We start from the raw sequence: 11,456 nt of genomic DNA, 5'->3' as shown, positions 1-11,456 counted from the left end.
TGCTGATCCCCAGCAGATCCAGTTAGTGAATGACTTGCTGGAGAATGATTATGTTGAATGATGAATTGAAGGCAAAAAAATACTGAATACAATTCTAACAAGCTTGAAAGTCAATATGTGTTCAACACAGCTTGAACTCTTTTGAGCAATTTTTACTGAATTTCTTTAAATAGTCTTCAGGAATAGTTCTCCAGGCTTCTTGAAGGGTATCCTAAACCATTAATGTTGAGGTCCTGGTGCTGTAGACATCAGTCCATAACTGACAGTGTTCTGCAGTGTTGTTGTTTTTTTCGTTGTTGTTGTTTTTTAATTCCAGGTTATTGAAAGCCATTGCTAATTAGATATTTTCTAAATTATATCACATGGTGGATCAAACTCTGACATAACTTATGAAAGTGACCAACATTATTAGAGACAAGGAAACAGAAGCAGGGCTACAGAGTCAGAATACAAACAGACTAAAGAAGTCTCTCCATAAACAACCACTGCCCAGTATTTACATCATAAGTGCCAGAATGCTCAGAAATCAAACAAATAAGTTGGAATTTGTTTGATTCCAACTCATCCCCAGCAGATCCAGTTTGGAAGTCGAGGTATACCATCAGCTCAACTTCCTTCTTTTCTTGTGGCGTTCGTGTCGCATATATATGATGTCAGGGGACATTTGGCGACATCGCTTTTATGACCCCACTCGGTGGTACTCAATTTAAATTTAAACAAGCTGAGTCAAGTTGAGTTGCCTTGAGCTGATCCGAGTACTGTATGTACTGATTGAAAAGGGGTATTACTGAGATCTCTTTACACAAGAAAACATAGAGAACTACACAACCACTCTCCTGTTTTATATAAAGAACTGTCTGAATAGTGTCACTATTGATATTCTCCTGATAGAAGATTCACCATGGGCGTCTGTACCATGGGCTTGCTTACAAATCCAGGTCTTATGGAAATGTGGAAATTCTGAAAGGGAGATAGTATGTTAATCGTGTAGTATACCCTGAAGAACCTGGAGAGGTTAATTCTCAAACATCTCACAACTCTGGTGAGTAAACTGCTGGATCCCCTGCTGGTCGCTTACTATCCTAGTATTGGGGTGAATGATGCAGTCATGTACCTCCTGCACAGATCACTGTCACACCTGGAGAGTACTGGAAGCACTGTGAGAGTCATGTTTTTGTTTCTCCCTTCCTAATTGCCACCTCCAGAAATTCTCTGATGATACAGTCATTGATGGATGTCTGAGGGGAACGATCTAGAGTATAGGAAGATCATCACCGACTTCATCATCTGGTGTAAACTCAACCAACCACCATCCATCGCACCAGTGAACATCCATAGTTTGGATATTGATGTGGTCGACACATACAAATTCCTGGGTGTTCACCTTAACAAGTTCCATCTGCTGGGCAAGCTGAGGTATTTTGGGTTATGCAGGACATTGCTGAGGACCGTTTATGACACTTTGAAGGCTTCTGCTACCTTTTATTTTGTTATCTGCCCTGGAGGTGGTAGCACAGAGAGGGACAGGAAACAGACTGATAGACTGGTAAAGAGCGCCACCTCTGTCCTGACCACTCCCATAGATCTCATAGAGGAGGTGGGTGAAAGGAGAAGCCAAGCTTTGCCCATTGTGCACACTCAGCCCATGCATGAGACTGTGGAGGCCCAGAGCACCTCCTTTATCAGTAGGCTGTTACGGACACAGAAAAATATAAAGAGATAAGGAGAATCTTGGAGTATTTTATTGTATAAAGTAACCATCTGTACATAGTATAGTACTTGGTCTTTTTTATGTTTCTTATTCTTTTTTTCTATTATATTGTTTTCTAGTATATCTGTAATTCAGGGAACATTATGTTGCACATTATCAGGGAATACAGTTTCCATTAAAGGGTGTACAGTTGTCCCTCACTATAACGTGGGACAACTGTTTTTGCAGTGTAATTATCCTCTGCACAGCTTTCCTGTTCTCAGTAGTGGCCCCTTTGTACCAAACACCCAGGGAGTAGGAGACCACGCACTCTACTGAGGGGTGGTAGAAGGCCAGCAGCAGCTTCTGGTTCAGGTTATTCTTCCTCTGGTCCTGGCAGAATAGGACCAGAGGCATTGAGGCATTTGGGATGTTTTGATGGAGCCAGGATGGAGCCAGGATCCAGGATTCAGTTACAATCAGTAAACGACACTCATAGACAAATCTGTTATAGTAGGTTGTGATTGTAGCTCCTCCATTTTCTTTGTGAAGGATCTTGCATTGGTCAGGAAGATGAATAGATACATAACATGCAGGGGCCTGTCCGTCAATGATGGTCCTTCTCCTTGCTCCTCTTCTTTCTTGGGTTTCTGCTCCCTGAGGTATTCAATAAGCAGCTGTGAGTTGTGGACATTAAATCAGGAGAAGGAGCTTTCTTGTCTTGATGTTAGTGGCTTCTAGTTCCTTTTTTGGCTAGCTTATTATCCCAGCAGGGTATTTGATCACCAGCAGACAGTGTTGGGAAGGTTACTTTAAAAATGTATTCCACTACAAATTACAGAATACATGGCCCAAAATGTATTTTGTAACGTATTCCGTTACGTTACTCAACGAGAGTAGCGTATTCTGAATACTTTGGATTACTTAATATATTATCATGCTTTTTACAACTACACGAATGTACTATTGCTGTGTGATTTATTACTAATACTGAAGGTTACTCGCCATATCAATACCAACTAGATTTTCAAATCTCAATATAAAATGAGTAAAATTAGGTAAGGCTGCACTTTTTGCAGCAATCTAGTATATAAAACTATTCCGCGCATATATGAAACAGGTCAGCAGCTCCAAACCGTAGTAAAGGGACCTCTGGCTAATATGTCGGGTTCCATGTCGGGGTCATAGCCAAAAACCTTTTGGTGGCAGTGGTTATTATTATATTCACATCTCCGTCTCCCGTTTCTGGTCGGTGACAACTCGTACTTTTCGACTCTCCTTCTTCTCCCTCCCTCGCTCACAGAAACATAACAGGTATGGCAGTCCATTCTCCCTGCAGCATGGACTACACTGCCCATGAGACTACCTTCTTTAGGGCTATGTCTGCAACACTCTGCCTATTGCCTTCGTATTAAATTATTTTGAATAATAATTTTTAAAAATATTTCTTCAAGTCATTAGGCGGCCGCAAGTACAGGTGACATGGGGCGCGAGATTCAGAGGCATTAGAGCCTCTTAATGCGTGCTTTCTTTGGGTTTCCACTGGCGTGGAATTACCAAAAATAGAGAGGGCATAGCCTAATATATGAAACAGGGAAAGACCGCCGTGTAATCCATTTATTTCAATAAGGTAACTGTATTCTGAATACCACCTTTTTAAACGGTAACTGTAATGGAATACAGTTACTCATATTTTGTATCTTAAATACGTAACGCCGGTACATGTATTCCATTACTCCCCAACACTGCCGGCAGGGTGCAGGTGTTGAGTGGCCAGATGTTGTTCTTCCCATTCAACTGACTATTCAAAACTTGCTCTAGCTTGAAGTTGGCCTTTAGTGTTGTTTGCCACATCCCCACTGAATTGAAGGCTCTTAGCATTCTATGTATTCCACGATCCACAAGTAGGTCATTGTGTCAACGGCTTTCATTTTCATTTTTCTCCTTGTGTGATTAAGTCTTACCTGTAGGCCATTCTGTGGATACAGTGATGTTAAGGATCTCTGCCTGTAAAATCTCCTCAAACACATGCATAGCAAAGTAGAATATTACCAAGCTCTCAGAGCTTCGCGATTAATAATCAATACTCTTTTGATGTATTTGTTTCGCAACTACTTTCTTCTCCTTTCCCCGTTTGCCACTGATGAACTGATAACACTATCGGAGTTATTACTGTACAACTGTGACATTTAGGAAATCAAAATATTCATATTTTCATTCATTCTTGTGTGTGTGTGTGTGTGTGTGTGTGTGTGTGTGTGTGTGTGTGTGTGTGTGTGTGTGTGTGTGTGTGTGTGTGTGTGTACATGCGCACTCGCCTTAGGAGAATGAAAAAAGTTACTTCAAACTGTATGATGCAATTTACTTATAATACTTACTTACTCATAATAATATTATTTACTTCATAATATCAACATGCCCCCTTAAGGCGACTTCATGACTTTAACATTTGGCTACACAAAGCTGCCCCCTGGTGATGTAAGCATACCTTAATGAGTCATTAATGACCTATACTGTGCCTTTGCATCTATCTCACTTGCACTGTGGAAAACAACAGGCCAGGCCTCAGAGGAGTGGCCTGACTACAGCCAGTCTCTAAACCTCTAATTATGACCCAGTGGCAACAGTGAGCTCATGGGATGTTCTCCCATTTACCTCTGTAATTACAGGGATCCAGTGGTATTGATCTAATGTGTTATTTTTAAATAACCATTCAGTACACCTTTGGGTTTTTATAACAGAGAATTTGTGGTGGTCAACAGGTCATTATGTCTTTTGCCTCTAGAGAGCAATTAAAATGCTGCTTGGTATTAACTCTCACAAATACAAGCTCTTCAACAACAACAATAAACGTAATGTTTATAATAGTAGTTTTCTCTTTCATAAAACAAGTAATGATGCAAATGCACCAAAAGTTTAAGGAGTCAAGTAAATGTTTCTGATTTTCAGAAGAGAGTGAATCTTATATTTTAAATGTAGACTTTCCACAGGTCTACAGCCAACATCTCTTTCAGAATTAATAAATCATTCTTCTTACAGGTTGTGTATAAATTACATTCAGCGTTTCATGTTTTTTATGACTTTCAGTCTCATGAACCTTGCAGTTCCTTTCTAGAGGGCTGGTGCTGGTAGGGTAACCTCATACTAAAGATCAGTAAAACTGAAAAATATTATGTTAACTTAACCAGAAAGTATCAGGGGAGAAGATGTGAGTTTTGTCACATCATTATGATAGTCAAAAAAGTCTGAACGAGTCTTGACCACTTCATGTATGCCCAAAGAGATTTTAAAATGTGAATCAGGATCCAGTATTCTCAGGAAATTGCAGTAATTTCACTGTAGTTTTATCGTAAATAAACACATGTGGTTTATACTGTATAGTAAAATTATTATTTTGCTGGACTCCCTTAAAACAGCCATGTATTATGGTGAGCTGTGTGACAGGCAGGGGTTGGACCCAAACGCAAGTCTCGGACACAAAAACGTAACTGAAAGCGACAGCTTTATTGTTGAAAAAACAAACTAAAACAAAAAGAGGTGAACACTAAGGACACTAACAAAAGATACTAGAACTAACAACTGGACGTGACATAACATGACATAACATGACATGGCATGACATGCCGGGAGAACACACAACTAACAGAAGAAAACACAGAGTCTTCACACACTCCCGTTCTCTGTTACCTGGTGGGGGGGGGGGGGGGGGGAGTTTGCTGTCCGATTGAGTCTGGAATGTGGGGCTTCCCTGCTGCTGCGGAGTCGGGGAGGTCTGCTTCTCTCCACCCCAGGGAAGAGGGTAACACCACCTGAGTCTGGGTGCAGTTTCCCCCTCTAGGGGCAAGGGTACCTAGACCTGGGGTATAAAGTACGCTTGGGGAGTGTGATTGTGTGTACAGTGTCTGTTTATGTCTGTCTCCACGTTGGGTGAGTGCTGAGTAATTGCATATGAGAGCATGAGGGTGGGAATGGATGGTTGTATCTGTGTGTGCCTGTTTGTCTGTGTCTAAATGTCAGGTTGGGTATCAGACGCCAGCTCTCTAGGGACATCTCAGGCCCTCCATGGTATGGAGGCCTATCTCCCTCCACCACTCCCCCTGCCAGTGGCAGACACCCTCAGTCATCGGTGCATTGGTGGTTCTTTGTGTCTGGGGATGGGGGTCCAGGTACGCACTGGCTCACTCCTGGTGGCTGCTTGTCAGGGCCTGGAGCCTGGGGCTTGTTCGGGCCCCTTCGGGGGGTGGGATGCCCTCGGCAGAAAATACAGCTAACAGGGAGAATGCAACAATGAACAGAGGGAGACCGAAGACTTAAATACACATGCAGGATAACAAAGGGATGGGAGACAGGCAGGAACACAGTTGGGACTAATCAGACCAGAAAACATAGGGAAGAAGTTAAACTAAATACAATGAACACAGGACAAAGGACTACGAAAATAAAACAGGAACCAAGAGACACACTCTAAGATGTGGAATGACTAAATACAAAGAACAGGGGGGAGCGAGAGACACGACAGGGAAACAGATCAATTAACACAGAAACAGAACTTAACATGCACAAGAGAGAGACTACATAAGCAACAGGGACACAGTGGAGGCACAGCACACTACCATGACTAAAACTAAACACAAGGATATGAATAAAGCCAGGAAACTGGATGAACGTCCCAGGACCGCGACAAATACTAAACAAAACAAGAACCAAAACCAGGGAGATGAACTACATTTTAGAATAATGTATAAACCATAATCTCAAAAAGAAGAAAACGGAAACGACACCATGGAAGAATCCTAATATAATAAATAATAAAATATTAATTCGTCCTGTAGGCCCATCACTCTACAGGAGGAATTAACAGATACTGTTCATAATTTTTATGGGTGTAATTTCTAGGCGTAACCAAGTGGTGAAAGGCTTCCGCTTGGGTGGTCTCAGAACCTTGTCACTTCTATTTACATATGATGTGGTTCTGCTGGCTCTAGGTGGTGGCCTTCAGCTTCCACTGGAGCGATTTGCAACCAAGTGTGAAGTAGTGGGAATGAGAATTAGCATGTCCAAGTCTAAGGCCATGGTCCTCAGCCAGAAAAGGTTGGAAAGCCCAGTCTGGGTCAGTGCCGAGTTGCTGCCCCAAGTGGAGGAGTTTAAGTATCTCGGGGTCTTGTTCACAAGAGAGAGTCGAAGGGATCGGGAGATTGACAGATGATTTGGTGCTTTGGTTGCAGTAATGCTCTGCTGGTCCGTCGTGGTGAAGAGAAAGCTAAGCGTAAAAGCGAAGCTCTCGATTTACCAGTTGATCTACATCCCTACCCTCACCTATGGTCACAAATTTTGGGAAAATGACCAAAAGAACATGATTGTGGATATTAGCAGTGGGAATGAGCTTTCTCTGAAGTGTGGCTGGCCTCTCCCTTAGCAATCTGCAGTCTACAAACAAGCCTATGATCAGAATCCCCAGTGTGTCAGCTAGGATATTAATATGTGGTTCTGAAAGGAGACATAGTTTCAGGAATGCAGCCGCAACACACGACAAATGATCCACTTTAACTTTTTAGGTGGTAGCTCGGAATAGTATTACGTTGTGGCAAGTTAAGAAGCAGAGTTTTTAATTGACATTATGGATAATGTTTCTACAGTGAGAATTTTTAATCTGTTAGCATTCAATGAGACAGCTAATTACAGAGCTGCTTTCTTTTCTGCCACTCTAGTGTGTTACTTTGCAATTGTATTTCTTAATGTCACAGTCATCATGATTATTGTCTTAGATGAAAGCTTACATGAACCTATGTATATTTTAGTATGTGTGTGTTGCATTAATGGGCTTTATGGAAGCACAGGTTTCTACCCCAAGTTCCTCATTGACCTCCTTTCATCTTCACAGGTCATCTCTTATAGTGAATGTCTTTGTCAGGCATTTGTAATGTACTCTTTTGTTTGCAGTGACACATCTATTCTTGCAGTCATGGCTTATGACAGGTATTTGGCCATATGCCAACCACTTCAATACCACTCTGTTATGACAAAAAAGAAGCTCTCCAAACTAGTATGCTTCTCTTGGTTAACACCTTTCTGCATTTTCTCCATTAACATTATGCTGACAGACAGGCTGATATTCTGTGGTACAGACATTCAGAGACTCTTCTGTGTTAATTGGCTGATTGTTAAAGTTGCCTGCCCTGGCATGGACACTCTTGTCAATAGTGCCTTTGCATATGCTACGCTTTCAATTTACATATTTCACTGGATTTTTATTGTTTGGACTTACATCTATCTTGTTAAATCATGTGTGCAATCAAAAAAGGACAAGGCAAAGTTTATGCAGACATGTGTGCCCCATTTGATCTCTTTGGTTACTTTTTTTGTAATTGTGATTTCTGATTTGATGCACATGCGATTTGCATCAAATGATGTACCTCAAAGTTTTCAAAACTTTGTCGCTATAGCTGTTCTCTTTATTCCTCCAGTTATGAATCCTTTACTTTATGGATTCAAACTATCAAAGATCCGTAACAGAATTCTTGTTACACTTCATATCAAAAGATGTTGACTTTTTCTTTTAATCATTATCAGTTACTTGTGATAAGTGGAAGCTATGGAGGCTTTATTAAAACATTTTTCTTAAATTGTAAATAGACCACTGTTTAGTATTACATGACACTGGTAACAGCCTTTGTAAGTCCATTGTATATAGCTTAGTTTAAGATTCTGACTTGACTTAAATTACATGAAAAAAAGAGGTTCAGAGTAAGTGTGTGTGATTTCAGAAAACTTATGCAAAAAAACAAAGCCATACCCTGCGTGTACCACCCTTTATCATTGAGTTATCTTAATATAGGTCACATTTAATCTTTATGCCATAATGTACCTTACATATCATATATATTTTCATAATTTGTGAACAATTGCTTTTAAATTTAAATTTTATTTTGCAAAACATGCCCACTTTAACTTTTTTCCTTGTTGTCCTTTATTGTTTGGTCATTTTGATTTCATTGATTAAAGTTAATTACAAAGAGTTTGTACCTCTATGAAACCTGAAGAGCTGAAAATCTTAAGACAGAAACCAAACTGTTAGCAGAATAAACAATTTGGTTTTAGTGTTTAGAAAATGTCTTTGTGGGTCTTTTATAGTGCAGAAGGTTTTGATTTTCTTTTCCCTTTTTCATTTATTTTGTCTACTTTTATTGTCTTGAATGTTTCTTTTTTTATTATTATTTTATAAAAGGGAGAAAGAAAGAGAGGTAGGGAAAGAAAAACAGCAGGGAAGAGGAACGGTGATAAAGGGCAAAAAACAAAAAACAACAAAACAAACAGACAAAAAATACATATATCAATCACCTGGATCACCTGTTGAGAAAGAAAAAAGAGAAAACAAGCAACAAAAAAAAGAGCAATATAATAAACAACATCATCGTGATAATCTATGTGAATATAACAGTAAATACTAAATAATGAATATTATTGTGCAGCACGTGGGATCGACAGCGCACACAGTGTGCTTTGAGGCCCGTGAGCTCCGCCGGCAGCCAGCTGTGGCAGAGTGACCGAGCCCCAGGCCCAGAGGCCGAGGGCACCCCACCCCCCGAAGGGGCCCGAGCGAGCCCCAGGCTTCAGGCCCTGCCAAGCCAGGAGTGAGCCCGTGCGTACCTGGACACCCATTCCCGGACACAAAGAACCACCAATTCATCGATGTCTGAGGGCGTCTGCCACTGGCAGGGGGAGTGGTGGGGGGAGATAGGCCTCCATACCATGGAGGGCCTGAGATGTCCCTAGAGAGCTGGCGTCTGATACCCAACCTGACATAAAGACACAGACATACAGGCACACACAGATACAAACATCCATTCCCACCCTCATGCTCTCATATGCGATTACTCAGCACTCACCCAACGTGGAGACGGACATAAATAGACACTGTACACACAATCACACTCCCCAAGCGTACTCTAAGCCCTGGGTCTACGTACCCTTGTCCCTAGAGGGGGAAACTGCACCCAGACCCAGGTAGTGTTACCCTCTTCCCTGGGGTGGAGAGAAGCAGACCGCCCCGACTCCGCAGCAGCAGGGAGGCCCCACATTCCAGACCCCAATCAAACGGTCAACTCCTCCCAGCCTCCCCGTCCCAACAGGCAACAGAGAACGGGGATGTGAGAAGACTCCAAACCTCCCTCCGCCTACCTGCTCATATGTAGTGTTGATGCATGTGTGTTCTAAGGTGCATTTAAAACCCAGGAGGGCATGGAGCTACCTGCCAGAGAGCAGCAGGTAAGCGCATAGCCCCTCCTGATAGCCCTCAATATATACGTGTATTTAAAAATTGAAAGGTGGGCAACGACGCCAGGGGTGAGGTTGTACATCCTGATGGTCTTCTGGATGCCCACCCCCAAGGTCCTATATGTATGTGTAATGAGAGTGTGAGTAATGTGAATGTCTAAGTTGTGGGATAAAATTGAGGCACAGGCAGCCAGAAGGGGACAGAGGGGGGGATGCCTCCCCTGCACCCTGGTGACATACCTGTTGTGGGTTCGAAAATGTTGAGCAATGGAACAAACCAACAGAGGCCCAGAAAAGTTCAGTCAAACAATGATTTATTGAGTACACGCGTGGGAAGATGTATACTGCCACACCAGCATCGATCTTCCCCGAAAAGGTCTATTCACAATGGTTTCATTCATCAGGGTTACGCCCCTTCATGCGTCACAAATGAACATAATATGCATCAGTTATAGTAAATGGTCAATCTTAAACCCCTAAAATTAGACAAAGAAGTTCCTTTTTCTATCACACCTTCCATACAAGGCAATAAGTTGCAAGCCTAAATGGTCCCTGAGGGCTTGTCCTTTTCTTGACTTGTCTTCTGTCACCTGTTACTAGGCAAGCTAAAAGGCAGTTAGAAGCAAAATGTATCTCAGGCCTTTGGCCTGGAATCAATACTTTCATGTGTGCTTGTAAGCGTGCATGCTTTGAACCTTCTATTGCTCCAAGTCACTTACACCATTGATCGCCTGGACAGTCACGCCACGCGAAGCTTAAGAACTTTAATAGACCGAACATCAACTCTCTAGAAGCACAATCCTGCAATGTGTGTATAAAATGATTATAACTGCACCTGTAATGAAAATGTTAATATGTGATTATGATAACACCTGTAATACAAGTTTTAACATAATGCCAACAGCTTCAATAAATGCTTTGATGAAATGATGATGGTTATGAATAGTAGCAGTAAAATATTTCCCTCATCTCCACACACCTTTACCCCAAGGCCCTGCATGTGTGGGTGATTGTGGTGGAGCGGGAAGAGGGAAGCAGCTGGAGATGGGGAGGGAAGGAAGGGAGGCCCCTCCCTGGGGCCAGCTCCCCGGCTGACCCAGTAGACACCCCCATACCCTGGAACCCACCTGGGCAAGGGGGCCCAGGCCCATCTGGACCATCCGTCTTGAATGTTTCTAGCTAATAATGACTACTTTAAAAATACATAAGCAATACATTTTCAGGAAATAACAAAAGTAATATCTTTGTCCACTATAAAAATATTGTGGAGATTCACAAGCATTCATGCAAAATGAAAATAATTATAAGGCAATGTAAATAAAACAGAATGCAATGATTTGTAAGTCTAATAACCCCATATTTTATTCAAAATAAGATACAGGCTTATTAGACCCCCCCCCCCCCCAAAAAAAATTAACCCTATATTTTTATTGGGGTGGGGCTATCCCAGCTGTCTTAAGGCAAGATGCAGTGCTAACAAATAGACACAGAC

The 11,456-nt window shown here is 41.8% G+C and overlaps 1 protein-coding gene across 1 annotated transcript; it reads left to right on the top strand.

Annotated features, from left to right (window-relative positions):
* The first annotated feature begins 7,190 nt into the window (after positions 1-7,190).
* On the top strand, positions 7,191-9,554 carry LOC113007345 (olfactory receptor 52D1-like). Its single transcript, XM_026143792.2, has one exon. It carries the CDS (start codon positions 7,308-7,310, stop codon positions 8,235-8,237), a length of 930 nt encoding a protein of 309 aa, XP_025999577.2. The 5' UTR covers positions 7,191-7,307; the 3' UTR covers positions 8,238-9,554.
* Positions 9,555-11,456: the final 1,902 nt, after the last annotated feature.

Source organism: Astatotilapia calliptera, chromosome 16, assembly GCF_964374335.1.
Source record: "Astatotilapia calliptera chromosome 16, fAstCal68.1, whole genome shotgun sequence".
NCBI lineage: Eukaryota > Metazoa > Chordata > Actinopteri > Cichliformes > Cichlidae > Astatotilapia > Astatotilapia calliptera.
Note: the sequence above shows the minus strand (reverse complement) of the source record. Positions and strands in the feature narration are given on the sequence as shown.

Excerpts from the sequence above, each read along its gene's own strand:
- LOC113007345 (XM_026143792.2), top strand. The coding sequence starts at position 7,308 with ATGGATAATGTTTCTACAGTGAGAATTTTTAATCTGTTAGCATTCAAT.